Source organism: Puntigrus tetrazona, chromosome 4, assembly GCF_018831695.1.
Source record: "Puntigrus tetrazona isolate hp1 chromosome 4, ASM1883169v1, whole genome shotgun sequence".
NCBI lineage: Eukaryota > Metazoa > Chordata > Actinopteri > Cypriniformes > Cyprinidae > Puntigrus > Puntigrus tetrazona.
This window is the reverse complement of record NC_056702.1, coordinates 4,867,738-4,889,275: the sequence shown is the minus strand read 5'-3', so window position 1 is coordinate 4,889,275 and position 21,538 is coordinate 4,867,738. Positions and strand designations below refer to the sequence as shown.

The window sequence follows — 21,538 nt, the reverse complement described above, 5'->3', positions numbered from 1 at the left end:
AGGTTTTAGGTTAGTTTAGGTTTTCTCCTTCCTCTACTGATCTATATATTGTAAACAGTGCTTTGGACACTGTTTGTAATGTACATATGATTTCACGCCGGACATTACAATGAAGCCCAATTCCGAGGACCTGTTACACAGGAGACAAAAGTAACTTTACAGGTTTCGGCGAACAAGGAGTGGAGAAAACATGACTGGCAACATTTAATTGATTAGCAAAGTAGCGATGTCCGATTCGTGAATGAATCATTCTTTTGAATCAAATCTCTTAAACGAATACGTTGAACCTGTGTAGATACCAGCTTTTGATATTGAAAGTTCAAAAGGAACCCTTTATATATATATATATATATATATATATATATATATATATATATATATATATATATATATATATATATATATATATATATATATATAATTTTATACACTGTTTTAAATGCTAAAATAACCATATTTTGTTTTTATTATTATATTTAGGTAATATAGGCTATGCAAATGCCCATTAGGGAGCATACTCTTCATGAATAGCCTAGGTATGTAAATATTAAAATATGCAACCATGTGACTACAAGAAATTTTATTAAACCACATCTGAATATTGATCTGTTGACTGAGACATAGATAGATATCTAACCAGCACTGACACAAAAGAGACACCATTGACGGCACATTGTTTATTATTTAATTTACACAACAATATAGAGACATTAAACATCAAATACAGGGATGCAGTTTGCAGAGACCAAGAGAGAAAGAATGAAAAAAGACAGAATGAGAGAAATTTTCTTATCCCTCAACGATAGGATCACAAAGATGGTGCAATCAAAAGATGACAGTGTTGTTAGATTTCAGGTAGTTGACATAAAATGAAAAATGAACTTTCTGTAAGATTTCGTTTACATTCCTATTACATCCTCTATGGCACCGACATAGGGACAAGGGGAGGTATACTATTGCGCGCACACACACACACACACACACACACACACACACAAACACACGTTGCATTCAGTTAATCTCAGAACTTGTACATTGTAATTGCTATAAATGTGTTTGAGTTCAGGTCAGTGCTGTAAGGTTTTGATGGTATTAGACAGCTACACACACGCACGCACACACACACACACACACACACACACACACACACACACACACACACACACACACACACATGTTGAGTAGCACCATGTTAATCAAATGACTGTAAATATAACTTATTCTCAATCTTGTCTTTTATGAATGCACAATTCATGAAATTGGCAAAATTGAACATAAAAAAGAAAGAAAATGTAAAAAAATTCCCAGTTGGTCTTTGCACAGTAGGAAAGGGAGTCTACCAATGATGTTTGCCTCTTACTGGTCAACTGTGGACTACATACTGATTATTTAAATATGGAGAAATGTCTGTTTACATATTAATACTCTTTTTATATGATATATTTTAGTCATAAATATTGATTTTCAAATACTTTCAAAAATATTATTCAGGTTTATAAATGACAAAATACTGAAAATTTCTTTTTTTTTATGATGATGATGATCAGGATGGTTTCTCTGTGCTTTGACCATTGGTTTTTAGTCTCATGAACCATTAAATAGTAGTCTTTCAATGTAGGCTAAATTCTATCAAGCTTGTTTGTATTTTTCAATATTTTTAGACTATTAGCATGCCCATCAAGACATTAGCACACAAAAAACAAGGAAAAAAATAAAGCATAATCCATCACTTCACATGCGTCCTGATTTAAGGCCTGGCAGGAGTCTACATGATCGACAGAAAAACAGAAAGATCGAAGGAAGGAAAATTAAAGATAAGAGAAATGAGAAACATCAAGGAGAGAAAGAAAAACAACAACGAAAGAAACGGGTTTCCACAAGTGACTGAAGTGTGATTATTTGATATGGATATTTAAAACTATTTTATTGCACTTGAAAAAATCTATTTTAAATGAAATATTTAGTAGGACTCTATTTGATCGTTTAATGAGCATTTTTCAAGCTTGAAAACAACATTTTTTTTTACGTTATTTCCAGTTGTGGAAACCCGGTATGAAAAAAAGGGAGAAATAAAAAACAAATCCTAACCTAAAAAATAAAGACAAAAATCTAGAGCATTAAAACAGAATATTGATCAAGGCCTTCAATCTCAACACATTTCCTTACAGGAATCGTTACAATACCTCTGTGCAAATCCACATGACCAAATACATGAAAATACATTAAAAATGCCTACCAAATTACGAAGCTAAATGAACTATATGCCTCAACAGTGATTTGGTCTTTTTTTTAAAAGTCCCATAGCAACACTTTTCCCACATCTTTAATACGTAATACTTTCATAACAATAAAAAATAAATACAATTTAATATGCTTAACATATAATCTAACATATAATCAGATTGTGCTCAATGAGTTGATACATCGATATGCAATATATATATTTGTATATGAACTCACTTATATCTTTCTTTATATATTTATATAGTTACTGTATAGTCGTCTCTTTTCCACAATAAACTCTTTAACTGATTGACTTCCATCATAATCATGATATGAATGTGCAAAAATGAGAAAATGTGCAAAATGAATATCTGTAAACAGAAACTACCTCAGCCATACTTTAAAAAGAACCGATTGGACAGCCAACGTTCAAAACCCACTTGCAAAAAGAGCTTAAACGAATAAACACGGGCATCATGAATGCTTGCTTTGATACCTTTCCAGACAGGTTGGACATAGTAATATGATGTTATCGGCATGGGAACCATGCTGAGGCCGCCTGTCGATCATCTCTACATGTGGGCTGACTCAAATACTCACTTCACTGTTTACGATCCCAACAAAAACTCTTCTTCCCTCCCCTGCAGAGTCTGAAGTACCCAGAGCTCAAATGTAAGGCAAGACCTGAAGACCGTGACAGATATTAGCTCTGTTCCAAAACCTAGTGAGCTATGGCACTGTCTACAAAGACAGCGTCATGGAACCTAATAAGCGGCTCATTTTGAACCCTTTATATAGGCAGCTACACAAACGGACTTGATTTCGCGATTGATCTCGATTGTTTAACATATGCATGTGGCTAAGCTAATGGAGTGATACTCTAATTAGTATAGACTATTTAAACATGTAATGAACGTTATTGAATGAAATATTACTTTATAATCAACTTTTTTTGCCCTTTCCTGGGTTTGACATTATGTTGCTAAGCTAATAGCGCAATACTCAGCCTCTTGAAAAAAACAGCATATGTTGGTTAGGTATGTTTAACCAGCTGGGATACTGGTTTAAGCTGCTTTATGATGGTCCTTGCAGCAAAAGGAGCAGCTTAAACCAGCATAAACCAGCAAAAGACCAGCTTAAACCAGCAAAAGACCAGCATAAACCAGCAAAAGGAGCAGCTTAAACCAGAATAAACTAACCAGCATATGCTTAATAAATAAATAAATCAGTATAAAAACATATAATACTCACAAATGTTGGGTAAAATATTAATATTACTGGAATATTACTGAATAAAATTTTAATTTATAATCATTTTCTTGCTCGGTTTATGGTTTGACATGTTAGATGAAAATGTGATACTCTAATGCATAAAGCTCACCAATGTTGGACAAAATAATATATAGTTTTAGTGAATTATAACTTTGTGGTGAAAACCAATTAAAGTGACTTGTAAGCGAACATAAGTTGGCTTACCTTTTGTAACAGATGTCACATCGAGCAGCTCACTAGGTCACGGAACAGAGCTCGTTTCCACTTGATAAGCCAACTTGGATACATTGGAGAACAGGAAAAGGAAAGGATGCCACTTCAGAGTTTTTGGGCAGGGCTGAATTGTGATGTCGTGGCGAAACCCAGCAATGATGTTTAGCACCAGAGGAAGTCCAGAGACATGAAGATGACCCATTTGTAGGAAGCACTTTTAAAGACATGGAACTGAAGGGGAGGGATTTTCACATTAGCAACAGTCAGTACAAAGTCTCGAAGGTTCACAGCTCTCAGCATGCAAATTGAGAGTCTGAATATGGGGAAACTTTGTCTATTTTTCTAAACAGTCTTGACATGATGTTTAGGGTGAGTCGTTTTCTGTGTGAATTATAGGAGAGAGTATTTAAGTGAAATTTAAATTGTGGATGTTTTTGCAATACCAGCATGGAAGATTGCGAGTAATTCTTCATATGTAACAGACCAGCCGTACTTGAATTTGAAGATTTTGGTTCTGATTTTGTGTAAAGCAGCTTCTCAACCATTTAGCTGTGTTGGGATTTGTGAGTTTATTTATGTGGTACATCGGGAAGTTAACCAGGGCTGGGGTTTTTGGGATGGTTTTTCTCAACTCTGGTAGCTGACGACAGCAGCCTGTTTCTGAGAAAGTCTCTGGAGTTCTTCCCTGATAGCCTTGATGAGAGAGGCGGAGGATTGGGGAGGTGGAGAACGCTCCTCAGGGGCCATGTACCCTGCGCTCGAGGCTTCCAGGTGACCCTGGGGTGTTGTGGGATCCTGCAGGGACGTCCTGGGCATCTGGAATACTGGCGATGAAGAGTATTCTGGGAATGTCAGTATCTGTGAGAAACAGAGAGGGGAGAGAAATAATGAATAAATAACAACAATAAAGGGAGCTCAAACTTAAATGAAATTATTTGAATGTTTTATTTACAGCCTCTCGATTGGATCCTGGTCTGGAAATCTCCTCATCTGAGCGGTACTGGGTCCAGCTTGATCCTGAGGGTCCTGATACACTACGACCAACTCCAGGATACAGTCCAATCCGACTTGACAAGCCCACTTGTGTCAGCTGATGCAACTGTGCACCTACACACACACAAAAAAAACATAGCCATTATCATAGCACTAAATCAACGTGTTCAAATATCAATAAAAACCGTTACCTGTACTGCCCCCTACAGGTCGTGGCCGAGAAGATGATGGCATTTCATCTCCATACTGCCCCCTGCTGGAGTATCCAGGATCAGACTGCATCTCTGCTGACACCACATATCCAGAGCCCTGTGTCTGCCTGTCAATTACACAAACAATCTGCTGAGTAAATATTATATCTCAACCTGATTAATATTTAAGTGTAGACAAAGTGGGATAAGGCAGCATATTTGCTTTTCTGTATCCAGACTGTATCCAGTTATTAGTTTGCTGTGCTTCAGGTTCATGTTTACATGCACTGTTTAACTTCCTCCTGACTTTTCCCACTACTAAACCTCCCAGAATCCACCTCACCTCTGCAGTAAACCTTGAACCGATGTGGGAGACATTCCTAACTCGGCATACCTCTACAAAGCAGAGAGTAAATAGATTAAATTACACATTACTTGGATTTGAATTTCATCATTATAATGTGTACTGTCACTCACTGCAGAGAAAGGACTGTGCACAGGGGCTGCTGGGTAAGAAGAGGAACCCCATTGGCGTGAAGGACGTGGAGACGGGCTGGAGGGTTGACCGGGGCTGATTCCTCCGACCCCAGTGACCGCCGTTACACCAGTGAATGTTAGAGGAGCAGGGCTTCCTTGGGAAGAAGGTGAAACCAATGCAAACGCGTCATCCAATAAGGAGTGCATCTGTTGCCGGGCTTCTTCTATGGTTGGCTGAGGAGGGACGTAGCTGGGCGGGGCGGGGGCGGGGCAAGATGGTGGCGATCCAGGGTCTAAAAACACCTCATCGGTAGGAGAAGGGCTTCCTGCATCTGGGAGCTGATCTGCATCGGACTGCAAGAAGAGGAGTGGTGAGTTTGTGTGTTTTACTTGAGTGAAAGCATGTGCATGTGAGTGTCCTACCACATAAGCCACATTGTTGACCCCGGGGTACTTCCTGTACGTGGCATCTCCGTCGGTAATCAGGCGGTCTTTGTCTCTCAGACTCCCGCTTCCACTCAGATTCTGTCTTTGTCTATGTCTGGGAGAGCGTCTTCCTTTGGAACTGCGATTCACAAACAAATTGCATTCATTTTTTCCGGATAGCAAACTCTTAATGCTTAATGTTCATATCTGTATAATTCTTTTAAAACCCCCAGGTTTTCTGCCCTGTTTTTACTTAAAACCAAACTACTCTGCTACTCTACGGTTTCAATGATAATTAAAATATGTAACGATAATACTAACCGTGGGGAATTTTATCATGATTTATCGTCAAACCGGGTAATTGTTACATCCCAAATACATACACAGCAAGTAATATTGCTGCTGCCAATATAACATTCATGGAATGGCCACTATATAGCACACAGGAATCACTTTGTAGCAGGTTTATGAAGGTGGAGGGTTTCTGAAGCACACTGCAAACTGCTACAAGCAAGCAAGCTGTGCCATGTGATAATGATGTCGGATTGAGTTAGACCTATCGGACCGCGCCATCTAGAGTTTCTTGTGTTGCAGATGGTACGGGAGAGATTTATCGCCCTGACCTTTTGCGTGGCTCTCCGCACGATGACGATGTGTGTTCTTCAGGATGCAAGATCTTGTGTATCTGTTCCTGAGCTTGTTGATACACTCGCTGCTGTTCGGAGCTGTCGCCGAACGCTGCCATGATGTCCTCCATGGAGGGGAACTCGTAGTGGCCCTTTCTCTTGGCACGCAGGCGGATCTTATTGCGATGGTGTTCGATCTCTGATTTATGTCTCAAGGCCACTTGGATCTGCATCAGAATGGGTTACGAATGTTTTCTTGTAGATTACATATTTTTGCAGAATATCCAGTTTCTTCCGGGAATATGCTACTTCATGAAAGTTAACCGTCTGATAAATTATTAAACCAGGAAGTACAAGGAAAAGGAAAGGAAATATGTGCTAAATGAATACAAGTATGATCATGATTTATTTAGATTGTAAACATTTTCATAAATAAATATAATAAAATAAATATATTTTATATAATAACACAATTTCATTGATTAATAATTATGAACATAAATCTTTTCTCTCCCCAAAAAAGAAGATACCAAAATACCAGCATAACATTCTTAAATTATTATAAAATTCTATATAAATTATTTGAATTAACTTTAATCTGAAGTTACAATTGTTATTTTAAAGCAATTTTTCTCCTATACTTCCCCAAAAAGATGTATTTTGATAGAGCAACACTATTGCTACAGAAAATACTGTAAAAAAACTGTAGCAACGCAACAAAAACAAAAAGACAGTGATATAGAATTATGGGTAAGGATGTGTAACATTGTTGAAAAAGCTTTTTCACACCTTTCATAGTAGTGGACATTATGTTTTAAATGGTTAAACATCATGTGAATGCCACATCTGTGTGTCTAAGGTGTGAGTCTGTCATTTTTACAAAGGCGTTTGTGTATACAAAGAGGAGTCTGCCAACCTCACTGTTGACCTTTGCTCCGTCAGACATCTTGTCTGTCAGGTTGGGACTCAGGGCCTGGTTGTGTGGATGTGAGGGAGGGCTTGGCATGGGCTGCATGGCGATGAGCTGTATCTTATTGGAGACTCTGCGCGTTCCATCTGACGAACCTCGAGAAAGACGGTCCACATGTTCAAATATGGACGACGAGGACAACTGCTCATCCACACCACTTCCAGGTTGAGCACCTGAACATCAAGGCCAGATGTCAAAGGTCATGAATTTGAAAGTATGTATGAATGCAACATCAGGTTAAAGACACTTACCAAGTTTGTTTTTTGCTGATGAACCAATGGAATAAGAGTAGGAGAGAAGGAGATCAAATATTTTAATAACAGTCATTTTAAGAATAATTTATTTCTATTTTAGTAATAATAATTTTAATTAAAATAATAATACAAATCGCAATACAATACAAATCATTATAAAGCAGTTTTATATAATACTTCTAATTATTAATAGTTAATATATAGTAAAATAATATGGTAAATTAATATATAATACAATATATTATATTATACTATAATTAGTGTGTTTTATTGTATAATACAATGCTTGCTCTTGCGATGTTGGGGTTTGCTGTCACTTGGTGTCACAGCAGGTCTGGTGCTTTCCTCTGCTGATTCTCTACCGCTGGATGCTTCACTTCCTAATGAATCTCCATCAGATGGAGACAACCTGAAAAAATGTAAAGTTGTGCGAGTGAAAAAAATCATACAAACCGGTGTTTATATCGTTAACTGAAACTAAAACTAAAGGCTGAAATAAAGGTGAAAACTACCGCCTTGCATAATAACAACCTAAAAAATTGAAGTTGCTTAAAATTACTTAATGGGAATAATAAGCACTCATATAATGGAAATAATTCAGTATTTAATATTTTAATTCATTGTAATATTATATTTTAAGACATAAAAATAAAATATACTCAATTATAATAGTACGTAAATAATACTAAAATGACACTGATATGAAATGAACCAGAACTTGCTCACACATACAGTCCCAAGGACATGATCCCAGGCAGGTTCTTACCTGCCTCTTCTCCGTGCTGCACGGGATGCTTTTGTAGATGAGCTCTTTGATTTAGGAGTGTTCAATTCTCCGCCCTCTGAGGGCGTGGCCTCTTTAACAGGCGGCGGCAAAGGGGAGGGTTCTTGGATTACCATGATGTCATCCTTACTATGCTGCCCCAGGTGTAGTTTAGCAAAATCAAAGCCTTTAACACTGGGAGGCTGCAACTAAAACAACAAACATATGAATGGACAGTAAGTATGGCACAACATGCTAAATTGACTCTTGCAATGCAGCCCCCAAAATGAACACTGTCACTTCACTTCACAGGAGTGTATATGAGTGGGCAACACACACACACACACACACGGTGATCCTAACCTTCTGTCTCTGCTGGATGGTGCTCATGGCGTCTGGCTGAAACTCCAGCTTTTCAGAGCGACACAGTTTCCAGTAGAGAATGATAATGATGAGGATGACCACAAGAACTGGGACCACAACTCCTACAATCAGCCACACGTTACTGGGCTGAGTCTCAGAGGGCGGCAGGGGCAGCTTTTCCACAGCTGAAATATTTGTCAAAAATAAATAAATAAATAAATCTAACATTTGCTTTATTAAGAAGTGTCTTAAAAGTACATTTTTAAGGCTGTGACACATCAAGTCAGTCAAAGTCATAGATGTTGAGGGTCTGTAAACCCAGTTTTTGGAGTGCGTTTTGCACCGCTGGCACTAGTCGGAAACGGTCTGTGGCTTTTTGGGTGATTAAGCATGTTGAATTGCCGCTGGGCAGAGATTATTCTGATCAGCTTAGCTAACCATCACAAGAAAAAAGACTAAAGTTATCAGAGCAAGTAAACGACAAAGGCTTAAGGAAAGCTCTTGTACTTTTACATTTACATCTTACCTAAGCATTCCAATACATGAATATTTTTTATAAAGACGTCTGCAATGAAGATAGTGGAGACCAACTGATCTACATGATTCATGTTAAAAATGTAAAGCATTTTATATACTTTTATATACTTTCAGTTAACAAATAAGATTTTTCTTGGTTTTGTGTTAATGTTATGGAAATATTTTATTTGATCATTATGCAAAAATTATGGCCATGTTACATTTAAATGTACTCTTAATGTTTTACTAACCATTAATTTCTTAAAAGGTTACTTATGAATGTTCAAAAAGTGTTGTGCTAATGTTAAGAAAACATTCAATTTGATCATTTTAAAAATCTTAAGAAACAATTAGTTTTGAATGTTCTCTGAAGCTAGTAGCTACATTTATCATAATTTTTTTAACATTTAAAAAATGTTAAGCGAATGTCAAGCACCGGGGGGAAAAAATGATCCACAGTCGATTTATAAATGATTCAATTATAAGAATTATTAAAGACAGACGGCTGTTAGCTGAGGTCAAACAATGAATATAGATTTATATTTGGCAATTATATAGGGCAAATATTTGGCTGATAAAGGTGGCGCAAGACAACACCACAGTAGCTGCTTGTACTTTGACGTCGGTTTAGTATGTCACAGACTTTAACTGACACAACTTTGACTCACGTGTGGCCAGAATCCCATGTACTCTGTAGCCCAGAACGATGGCGGCCCTCTGCAGGTTCAATCTGTTGAGCATGGCCGCAGTGGCCTGAGCCGGCAGCCTCTCTCCTGACCCCGCTTCCACAAAATACACCAGCTCCAGGGGGTAGTCCGGGCCGTCCAGACGGGACGTTCGCACGATCTGAGGCACACCAAGGGTTGGTGCTTATGTGATGTGTGGGAAAGACAAACAAACTGCGTACACGAATGTGTTTGAATGTACCTGTACGCTGTTGTTGCCGACACTAGTAGCTCTTCTCCATCGTCGACTGCTAACCCCGATCCCAAGTCCCTCTCCAACCAGCAATGCTAATCGCCTCTCCATTTTGGCCTGGAACGTCCTCTCGTTCACACGCTGGTCCAACACACCCAATAACACTAAAACAAACGCACAAATCCACAAAAAAGAAAGTAGCATCAGAAACACGCACAAAGTACTAAATCACAGACTAGTATAAATCCACCTGCCTCTAAGCAAAATAAACATGTGCCTGTAACATTAATAAGATTCATTGATGAATAAGATTAGATCATAGATATAAATGAATTATACTAGTTAATAATATAATTTTAAGATAATTTATCTCATGTAAGAAAACAATATTACTTTTTTAATATTTAAAATGTATGGTATGTATGTTACTAATTCTTTTAGCCAAGTGAGATCTATTTTATTATTACTTGATTATTAAAATTTTTATTAAACACATACACACAGACAGACTGGACTTCGAAAAATATTATTGTTGGAATTCCTAACGCACTCACATACCTGTTTTCACCCAGGATGTGCGTAAAAGGTGGGACACATTAAGCTCAGGATAATGAAAAGCTGGAAGACAAGAATGAGAAAAAGAGTTACAAATGAATAAAGTTTATGAGACACTGACACAAAGAGCTGTGACTCACGTTCAGCGATCTGCAGGGTAGGAAAACCAAGGTAGAAGCTGAACTCCACAGCGCTGAGCTGCCTCATGTGACCGCTCACATCCGACCCCGTTAAAAAGCCTTGAGAATCACGCACAGCAAAAGTGACGTCCACCGGCGCCTTCTGCTGCCGCTGACCCTTAGGAAGGCTACTGGTGATATTCACAATCTAGACGAGCATTCATACAGCATTATCAATTATGTAATACACAGAATTATTGTGAACAAGCTTTTCGTGGACAAAAATTGTGCTTATTTACGTACATGAATTGTGAAGTTGCCATTTTCTTGTGAGCGCTTGCGTACTTCCGCGTATGCCATGAGTAGCCCCTTCTCCACGCGCTCGCTGAAGCTACACAGACGCACATCCACATGACTCGGTACAAACTGCAGCACTGCAAGGCAAATTATCTAATGTCACAATCATCCTTAAAATATAAATATAATATTCATTATATATGATATCGCGTATTTACATCTAATGTAATGATTTATTTTATAATTGCTGATAATATTAATTTACAATTATACTGTGCCTCTCTCACCTGTGTGAACCTGATGTTTGTAATCAGGCACTGCATATATAGTTGTGACAGACAGAATGGAAGAAGAGGAAGTGCTATGCACTGATTGGCGGAGAGCATTAATGACAGAGATGGCAGTGTACACCAGTGGACCGGAAACTGCCCGGAAGATGAAATTGGGAGGGGCTTTGAGTACCTGCATGGATAGCACAGATAGACATTAGTGATGGTAGAAATAAACAGATGTGTGAGACATGTAGTGATCGGACACACTAACCTGGAGCTCCACTGAACGGTTGAACTCTCGTCGAAGGATCTCCCGCACATGAGCTTTGGCAAACGCCACCGATGACCCACTGGGCATGCCTGCAAGAGTCAGACGAGAAGGTTGTAAGAAATGATAAACAAATTAATTAAAATGTATTATAAAAAATTTTAACTGTAAAAAGTAAGTAAATAATTAACAATGTAAAAGTACATTTCAATGAACAAAATTGATTTTTACTTCCTAAAGAAATTAGAATTTTAGAATTTAAAAGAATAGTTCATCCAAAACTGAAAAATCCTAGATGTATATGACTTTCTTCTTTCAGACAAAAAAAAATGTATCCTGGCTCTTTCAAGCTTGGTAATGCGGGTGGATAGCGGCATAAATCAGATATATCTGTAAGTACTGCGACATATAAACCTAGGATGGCTTGGGGCAGAGTAGTTTATGGCGCAATTTTCATTTTTGGGTGGACTATTCCTTTAAGGCCAATTCACACTGCACAGACAAACGCCACAAACAAGTTGGCTGTTGGATTTAGAATTTTATAAAAAATAAATGTCATGTTCACACTGCCTCATCTTCCTGTAGCCAAAATCTAAATTTTACTGTACTTAATGTCTTTAGTTATTCTTTGCCATAAAAGACAACGTCATGGCAACGTTATTACGTTAAGAGTTTGTTGTTTGTTGGAAACCCCTTCACAAACGGAAAAATAATAATCAAAATGTTACTAAAATAAGATGTAAACTGTACACTTACCCACTCTGACTAGATACATGTCTGGTTTGGTGATATTGCAGACATACTGTCGGGGGGCGATGGACAGAGGAATTCTGGGGGTTGTAGGCGGTGGGCTTTTGGTGGCGCTCATGGTAGTCGTGGTTGTAGTTGTAGTTGTAGTTCTGGTGGTGGTTTTGATGGTGGTCAAGCGAGGTTTGGTAGCAGGGGGCTTCAGGGTAACAGCTTGTATTACTGGAGCCTCTGAGGTGCCGGGTGGAGGCAGGGCGGTTGGCACTGGGGGTCGGGATTTGCCCACATGGGACGTGGGTATGGAAGAAACACCCTTATCTGGGCCTTCAGGAGGTCGTTGGGTCTCGATGGTTGATGGAATGAGAGGCTTTGTAGGTTTTTGTGGTGGAGTTGGGGTCACTGATGGAATAGGCTGAGGAGTTGCCCGGTCAATTTTGTCTGGGATTTTTCCCAAAGTTGCAGTGGGAGTGTGAGTGGGTCCCACAGTGTGCGTAGGGGTGATATGAGGGTGCGTCCTATTCCTCACAATGCTAGCGTTCTCTTTGGCTTGCAACGTGTTGTAGTATTCCAAACTGTTCATATCGGGAAGCAGCATTTCAGTCGGCTCAATAGGAAAAAGCTCTGCCCAATCGAAATCCAAATCCTCGTCCGTATCACTTGCATGGGCAGAGTCAGGAGCCAATGGGAGGCGGGGATCAGTAGGATGGGCCGTCCTTAAGTTAGTCCCATATTTTACCGTCACGCTGGGCAGGAGGTCTCTGGATGAGAGGGGCAGGACGGGCCGGGAGGGGAAAGCTGTGTTGTAGCTGACCGTGGCGTCATCATCCGTATCATACGGATCATATCCATGCGTAGGAAGTGCTGTGACGAGAGAAAACTCCTCCCCTTCCGATCCCATGAAAGTAAGAGTTTCAAGGTAGTCTCCGGAGCCCCAGTCCACCTCTGCGGAATGGACGGGATACTGGTCTTCGGGTGGCACCAGGGTTGGGGGAGCAGGGGTCGGCGGTCTTTCGTCATGGAGGGGAGGCATCTGGCTGGGTGTTAGAAGGTCTGGGGGCCGTAACAGCAGATGGATGCCCTGGGCCCCATCGCCTAAGTTACCTGACCCTTCAGAACCAAGGGACGGGGTGGGATCTATGCGGGAGGCACTGTCATGGCGTCCAGGGGATGAAGGATGTTTGGCACCTGGAGGCATATGAGCTGGACGCCTGGTTCTTTCAGATCGATGAGGAGATGATGATGATGATGATGATGATAAAGATAAGGCAGGAGGTGAACGTGTTCTTGCTGGAAGCTGATTGAGGCTCCTTCTGGACATGTTGGATGGGAGCTCCACTTAGGAAAGGGAAAAAAAAGAAAAGCTTGAGTGTGCTGCAGGATGGCAAGTCACCAAACCACAAGAAATTCAATATTTGCAAACAGCAGAAGGACAGATTGTAAATACACCTTATCCAAGTCTTTCATAACACACAGGAGAAAGCCCAGACTGTACCAGAGACACAGACATTTTTAACATCTCTATGGGAACTAGTCATGTGGATAAGCATTAAACTTTTGATCTAAAGTTTATCTAAATCAGCCCAAAATTTATCTAAATCAGTCAATATGAATCTACATATTGTCAATAGGTTCCCTGAGCAAAATCTCTATTTAGTATAATGTAAAAATAAAAAAAGAATAGAATAAAACAAACAAATTGTATAATGAAATTCAAATATTTATTTTAATATGCTTAAACTATATGACTACCATAATAAGTATTTTTATTATTATAAATATATGGATAAAAAAACACCTTTAGAATATTTAATCTTATTTAAGCAAATAATGTGATATTGGCCTCAAGAAGCTTAATATATGAAATTATATGATTTTATATTATACTATGTAAATCCCAGACTTACTGTATAAGTTGAAGGTTAATAACGTTGAATATATTATACAAAATATATTAATAACAAACTGTTATTATTTTTAATTTAAAAAACTGTTTTAATAATTGAATTACAGCTGAAATAAATAAAATATAAATATTAGATGGAAAATGACCTTGGCAACTGACTTCTTCAATAAAGAAGTTTAAAATAAGTTTAAACTAAAACAGTAAATAATTAAAGATATATAAAACTACAAAAAATAGCCAAAAGCCATTACATCAAAACTAACTAAAATTAAAAATAAAACTGAAAGTCTAAAAATAAAAGCTAACTTTAAATATAAATAAATACTGTAATAGTATATAACAATACTAAAGGATTAGTTCACTTTCAAATTAAAATTTGCTGATAATTTACTCACTCCATGTCATCTAATATATTTATGTATTTCTTTCTTCAGTCAAAAAGAAAGTAAGGATTTTTATAAAACATTCCAGGATTCAGTGCACCTGGACTCCAAACATTTGAAGGTCAAAATTATAGATTCAGTGCAGCTTCAAAGGGCTATAAACGATACCAGGTGATAAATAAGGGTCTTATCTAGCGAAACCATCGGCCATTTAAAAAAAAAAGAAAAATGTATATTCTTTGTAAACACAAATACTTTATAAAAATGATTTTCTGGACTATTTTAAAATGGTGAGACTCATTAAACTGAAATATGCAATAAACATTAATTTAACAATATCAGATGTAACATTGCTAATAAACATAACTGAAAAAAACGAAGAATAAACAGTGATTTTAAAGAAAAATGTAAATGCAATGCATGGAATTTTGGGATGTCAGTTTACAGTTTTTCACTGTAAATTGTACAGAAATTTGCCGTTAATTATTTAACAGGTTTTTACTGTAGCATTTTCACAGTTTTTTTTTTTAATCATGGTAATTTTTTACAGTGTAGATAGGCCCCTTATGCATCGTCTGGTATTATTTATAGCCCTTTGAAGCTGCACTGAAGCTGTAATTTTAACCTTCAACTGGTGACCTTCAACCATTGAAGTGAACTAAATCCTGGAATGTTTTCATGAAAAAACATTAATTTCTTTTTGACTGAAGAAAGAAATACATAGACATCTTGAATGACACGGGGGTGAGGAAATTTTAATTTTAAAGCGAACTAATCCTTAATCCTGGTAACAATAAATATACAGTAACCACGTATCGGAGCTGATGATTTATAAAAAAACATAATTTGAATATTAGCACACACGCCGCCCTCTGGTGGTCAGTGTCTATGGAGGTTGCGGATCTAATTCTTGAAAGTGCACGAAACAATCATTTCCATTTTCAGACACAAATGGCTCTATTCATAAAAAAACTGACCCTATTATGGTTTTGCATGGAAAGATATAACAGCTAAACTAAAACTCATATCATAAGTCTTACAATAACAGTACATGTGACACTGTTGACTCTCAAAATGACAGTTTTTTATTTCAACGAGCCATATGGTACTGAAGCTGGCTATGAGAGCTGCCCTTTTATTAATGTGGCTGTGATTCATCGGCATTGTGGGCCGTTGAGGGTAGAACAGAGGGTTTGTGGGTAATGAGGCTGATTGAACGGCACACTGTGGGAGAGCAGAGGAGTACAGCGCAGCTGAGCGACATTAGTAGGCCAGTGTGTCATACTCGCTGAGGACAAAGAGAAAGAGGAAGTCGACATAACTGTACAGTACTTTACTTCATAGACAGACGTCCTCCATCACTATAAAACGAGGTCGCACTGATTCAGATTTCATGGTACCAGACAGCGCTAGACACAAACATGCCCTGTCATGTTTCCTCAGGCCACAAATCAAGTTGTTCATCTTGTTAAAAAACACTTTTCAAAAATAGCAATCCATCTGTTTAGTGAATCACAATGACATTAAATGCTCGAATAAAATTTATATTTCTGTGCCAATCAATAGATATCAAATACAGTACAGCGTGTGTTTCCTGTAAGATCACAATTGGGATGCTCGATGGCCCAATTAATTTCAATCTCAGCAGTATTTATGAAACATTGTATGCTAAAAAGTGAAATGGTTCATTCCAAAGATACACCGGCTGAAGTCTATAATCTCTGGACCATAAAACAACAGGCTACTTGTTACAATGCTGTTTCATCAAGTATCTGGATAATAACTCATAACTGAACGATGAGACTGACAAGACCCTCAAACCCAAAAAGAAACTAGCATATTAATAAATCTAATGTAGCTTTTTGAATGTGACTTTTCCAATCTAGGGATGGGTGATGATAATAAAGTAGTTGTCAAACAACCCACTACTCTAACGACTAACAGAGAGGCTATGTTTATGTACATGTATCCTAAATATCTAATGTTTTACCAGAAGTTCAAAACTCAAAACGACACATTATTTCTTCACATTATTTCCGAAAATTACAAGGGTAATTTTTTTTCTTCTTTGTTCAATGAAATATTGTGTAACGACATAAATCTTCCCTGAAGCTACAACAGTAAAATTATTATAATCAAAACTAAAACAATTAAAAAATAAAAGGACTGAAATTAAATATTTTAAAATTTGAACTTGTTTTATTTGTTTCTCATTTACATATGTTTTAGCTTCATTAACTGAAACTACATTTGAAAAACTAAAAGAAAATACTAATAAATGACACTAAATAACACTGTTTAGATGTATTTATATGTCATTATGTTTCTTATTTTCAACATCATTTGTAAGCAAATATGCAAACTTTTTGAACTTCCCTACAGTACAAATCTACACTTAGTTAAAAAAAGAGAAAGAAAATATCATAATCATATAACATAACATGATATTTTAACATATTTTGAAGAAATTTGTCTATATTGAATTTCATTATATGGACAAAAATAGACAAATATTTTCTTACGTATAAGAAAACAAGTCCTACGACACAAGGGTGAGGAAATAATGAATATTTAAATTTTTGTTTGGCTAAATCGTCCCCTTTAAATCTTGTCATGTACATTATGCCATCTATGAAGGCTCTAATGTATGTGTGTTAAACCTCGAGACGAAGGCCTCTGGGGAACGACATACGAAATAACTTCAGTAATTAACTTCAGACTCAGTTAACTGTCAGAGCATCCCGACGGAGAACACAACTTCACACAGGGGGAAAGTGAGACCCTGTCACACACACACACACACACACCCGCGCTAGTCCTATGAATGGCTCTGTGGCGTGGTCAGGCGAGGTGTTTCCATGGTGATGCTGCGTGATACGTGTGTGTGTGTGTTGCAGGAGCATGTCACACGCCGACCGCTTCATCAGTATGCTACAGACGCAGCGGAGAGAGCACACAGGCATTTCTCACACCGACAGAATGAGCTCACGCGGGCACGTACACATGTACGCCGATTCCACTGACACAGATTCCCAGGCATAAAGGAGAAAACAGAGGAGAGACTGCGTCTATGAATAGCGGTGCATTATTACAGACCCAAGTCCACTTAGCTTTGATGTTCCTAAATCCAGTCATCAATGCCGACCATCAGATACCGCAGAGCCACAGAAAGAGAAAGATTGTGTGTGTGAGAGGAACACCACTCCTCAACACAAGATCAATGGCTTTAATGGGGGGCTTGTTGCACCATAGGACACATTTCCATCACAGCTGTGGGCTCGTCGGGGTGTGTGACTCCTAATGAACCTCTATCCTTTCCGACCGCATAAGTGTGTGTGTGTGTGTGTATCTGATGAAGTGGGTGTGCGTTTGAACGTTGCATCTTCCCTTTCAAAAAGCGTTGAGACGCTCATCCATCTGTCTGGGATGAGCGTGTGTGTGTGTGTGTGTGTGTATGCGTGCGTCTTCCAGTGATGTGTAACCAGCGTAAACACGCTCACGGTAATCAGCCTGCTGTCTCCAGTTACTGAGCGACTACCTTAAAATATAGCTTCCCAAAGAGAATTTTCTGTCTTTGAAGAACCATTTTGGGTTCTTAGAACCTTTCAGTGAGGAAGCATTTTTCCTTTTTATAAAGAACATTTTCCTAAATGGGGGTTTGTAAGATAATAAAAAGCAAAATGTAAATAAAATTTTTTATTATATATATATATATATACATATATATTATATTTTTTATTATAAGATAATGTAATATATTTATTTAATTGTTAAATAATATGTGTCTAAAAATGGAAAAAATTAAATATATTAAAATGAATCAAAATACATAAATGGGCCGTGATTATTAGCTTGCAATAATTAAATCAAAGGCTGCAATTGTTTAATTTAATAACATTATAGCCTAATTAAATAACCCTATTGTCATATTGCATTATTACAATTATCAAGTTTTATTTTTTTATTTTATAGTCCAGTTGCAATACGCACCGTAATATATTTTTGTATTTATTTTATAATTAGAGATTACATACTACTATATGCTTTTCTTTGAATTAAGCTTATATTTTGGTTTATTTTATCTATACACACACACACAAAATATAAATATATATATATATATATATATATATATATACATATATATATACATGTATGTGTGTGTATATGTCATTATGGAAACGACTGATTTAAAGAGTTTTTTAACCTTTTATGCAATACAAAGTTCTACTGATGTTAAAGGTCCTTCATGGGTGCCAGGCAACAACAAAGCCGACCATTTCTAATCTTTACAGTCAGCGTGTCACTTCAAGGTAATTCCATTTTAAGAATTCACTCTGCGGGTAGATACGTGCTTTCTTCAATGCAGAATCTGTCTCACGCACATCTCGGTACAATTCACTGTGAGTCCCATTCATTCTTCACCGCTAACTGCGACACGCGTCATTCACACAAAGAGAGAATCATTCGTATATACGCCCCCTGTTCCTCTGACGTTCAAATCCACTGTGATGCAAAAGACTCGCTTTTTTATGACACTGACTCACAGCAGGTCCGCGGAAACTAAGGGAAATGTGACGGAAGTATTTCAAAAACAAAACGACCAGTCTAAATTTGGGCTTTTAGCGCATTCTGTGATGGGATACCTGCAACGGGTGTGCCAGACGTTGCCATGAAGCCCACCAACATCACAGCGGCGAGCAGAAGCGTGCAACATCCGAGCAGACGCCGCGAGCTCCTCAGGACCATCCTTGAACTGGAGCTCTCCATTTTTGCACGTTTCTTATTCAAGACAGGCCATCTGACCCTGATAAAATGTCCCCTGGATAGCCACAGGTCTTCCCACTTGATATCCTTCCTTTTCTATATGTTGCTGTGAGAATAAGAAACACATAATCTGTTAAGATCAATTCAACATTTCATAGCTTTATGTAGGCGTCATTATCATCCTATCTATGTATGTATATATGTATATATATATATATATATATATATATATATGTGTGTGTGTGTGTTTAGGTTCCATTACTGCCATATATCAATACTGTGTATATAATATCTTGGGTAATATGTTGTATATACTCTTTATTTTATTTTTTGCAGTCTTCCTACAAACAAGAAGAATCGAAAGCAAATGCCTGAAGACTGTCCTTCTCCAGACATTATTGTCATAATTTTTTCAAATTTTTCAGATTTAAAAAATGTCTCAAATGGTGTCCAGTTGTTCAGATCCCAAAGTCTGCACTCAAAGGTTTCAAAATGTTATATTTTTAATGTCAGTGTCAAATTAATTACTTTTTTCAATTACATTTGCATTTTATCTGTATATCTATCTGTCTATCCTGAAAACAGTAAATAGTTTTCAATCAGAAATTGCTAAATTTGATAAATTAAATCTATGTCTATCCATTTCCTGAAAAATGGTGGAAATTGCTAGTAAATGTGACCAAAACTCAACAAGCATTTTTACAGTATGTCTACAGTATGTCAATTTCTATTGTTATATATATATCTATACTTAAAATATGGTAATGAAACAATTTTCAGTCAAAAATTGCTACATTCAACAAAATTAAAACTCAATAAAACTGAAAAATCATTTTACAGTCATTTTACAGTTTCACTATCCGTCTATCTATCGCACATGCATCATCTGTAGCATGCATATTTTCATTCATTTCAATGCCGTGCAAACCTATACCGCCATAAAGTCCCTATCCACACTGTGAGAATGTAGGTTATAACGACAGATGATCGGTGCGCGCGGCCCAACGCTCCCGTGAGGTTAATATCGCGCGCATCTCGTCAGACAGGTACTGTTATAACGTTAGATCCGAAGCAGATATAAAGCGGCACGGATGGAAAAGGGCGGGTGTACGAACAGACTAAGCGCATGCACTGGGTCAAAGATGGAAAAACGGCATCTTCAGACGCGCATACCGGCAGGATCTCCTCAAACCCAGATCATGTGACACATGCACATATATTTATTTTCAAAAGGGCATCGACAAGGATGCAGAAGGCGAATGGCACCGTTCATCGGGAGTCGTTTTCGTTACCTGTCATGTTGAGATGCACCTCGCGCGGATGCGGCTCACGCGCGCGCCCCTTCACACACCCGATATCATGATGACAGAACGGCCACACATAGAGAATATCGATGCTATCGGCGCAAGCGATCAAATCAGACGAAACATATTATATATGTAGGCTGGCGGCTCCTCGTGCAGGCAGTATCCAGCTCGCTGCTCGTGCGTGGTACATTTCCCGGTATCCGGTGTAGATCTAATTGTTAAGAAGCGGTTCTCGCTGTTCCCATGCGCGGCCCATTTCCCAAGATCCCATCCCCTCCAAACGCGCTGGACAATTTGCGCCGCTCAAATAAATACGCTTGCGAAAGATAACGTCGGTAGCGTGTGTCCTCGGCATAAAACACTCCACAGAGGAGAAATACGCCTTATCGATATCTGCGGCGCTCGGCAAAGACCCGCCCCTCGGATTTATTCATAAGAAACGTAAAGAATAATGGAGACGCTGTCATTGGCTATCAGCAGGATCCTTTAGTAACCCTCACACGCCTCATCTTATTTAAATTTTATATGGCCTTATAAAAAAGCGCAAAGTACTTACGGCGTATATCACGCACTGTTACTATTTGATTTATTTATATTTAGTTAAAAAAAAGTCAAACAGTTAGTGGTTTTCCGTTGATGTTCTTTTGGCGCCTCTAGTTAACCGTCAACCATTTTAAACGTTTTAAACAGAACACTAACGCGTTTTATCGTCGTA

At 37.9% G+C, this 21,538-nt stretch overlaps 1 protein-coding gene across 2 annotated transcripts; it reads right to left on the bottom strand.

Annotated features, from left to right (window-relative positions):
• Positions 1 to 662: 662 nt before the first annotated feature.
• On the bottom strand, positions 663 to 21,254 carry si:dkeyp-27e10.3 (UPF0606 protein KIAA1549). 2 transcript variants are annotated; one of them, XM_043237910.1, is made up of 22 exons: positions 20,809 to 21,254; positions 19,396 to 19,622; positions 12,473 to 13,798; positions 11,720 to 11,808; positions 11,464 to 11,638; positions 11,183 to 11,313; positions 10,901 to 11,087; positions 10,764 to 10,823; positions 10,215 to 10,369; positions 9,956 to 10,133; positions 8,772 to 8,956; positions 8,412 to 8,617; positions 7,927 to 8,054; positions 7,643 to 7,657; positions 7,338 to 7,564; positions 6,419 to 6,648; positions 5,793 to 5,934; positions 5,370 to 5,723; positions 5,236 to 5,288; positions 4,893 to 5,020; positions 4,661 to 4,815; positions 663 to 4,566 (listed from the first exon to the last, which is right to left on the bottom strand). In XM_043237910.1, exons 2-22 carry the CDS (start codon positions 19,517 to 19,519, stop codon positions 4,336 to 4,338), a joined length of 4,479 nt encoding a protein of 1,492 aa, XP_043093845.1. In that variant the 5' UTR covers positions 19,520 to 19,622; positions 20,809 to 21,254; the 3' UTR covers positions 663 to 4,335. The 2 variants fall into 2 exon arrangements, with proteins under 2 accessions (XP_043093845.1, XP_043093846.1); XM_043237911.1 differs by having other exon boundaries at positions 7,338 to 7,486.
• Between the last annotated feature and the right edge of the window lie 284 nt (positions 21,255 to 21,538).

What these genes read in the sequence shown, in the direction of transcription:
- si:dkeyp-27e10.3 (XM_043237910.1), bottom strand. Translation starts at nt 19,519, where the DNA reads ATGGAGAGCTCCAGTTCAAGGATGGTCCTGAGGAGCTCGCGGCGTCTG. An exon ending in TCAACAATGTGGCTTATGTG is followed by an intron (nt 5,724 to 5,792) that starts GTAGGACACTCA and finishes CTCTTCTTGCAG; the next exon opens with TCCGATGCAGATCAGCTCCC. An exon ending in ACCTGTAGGGGGCAGTACAG is followed by an intron (nt 4,816 to 4,892) that starts GTAACGGTTTTT and finishes GTGTGTGTGTAG; the next exon opens with GTGCACAGTTGCATCAGCTG.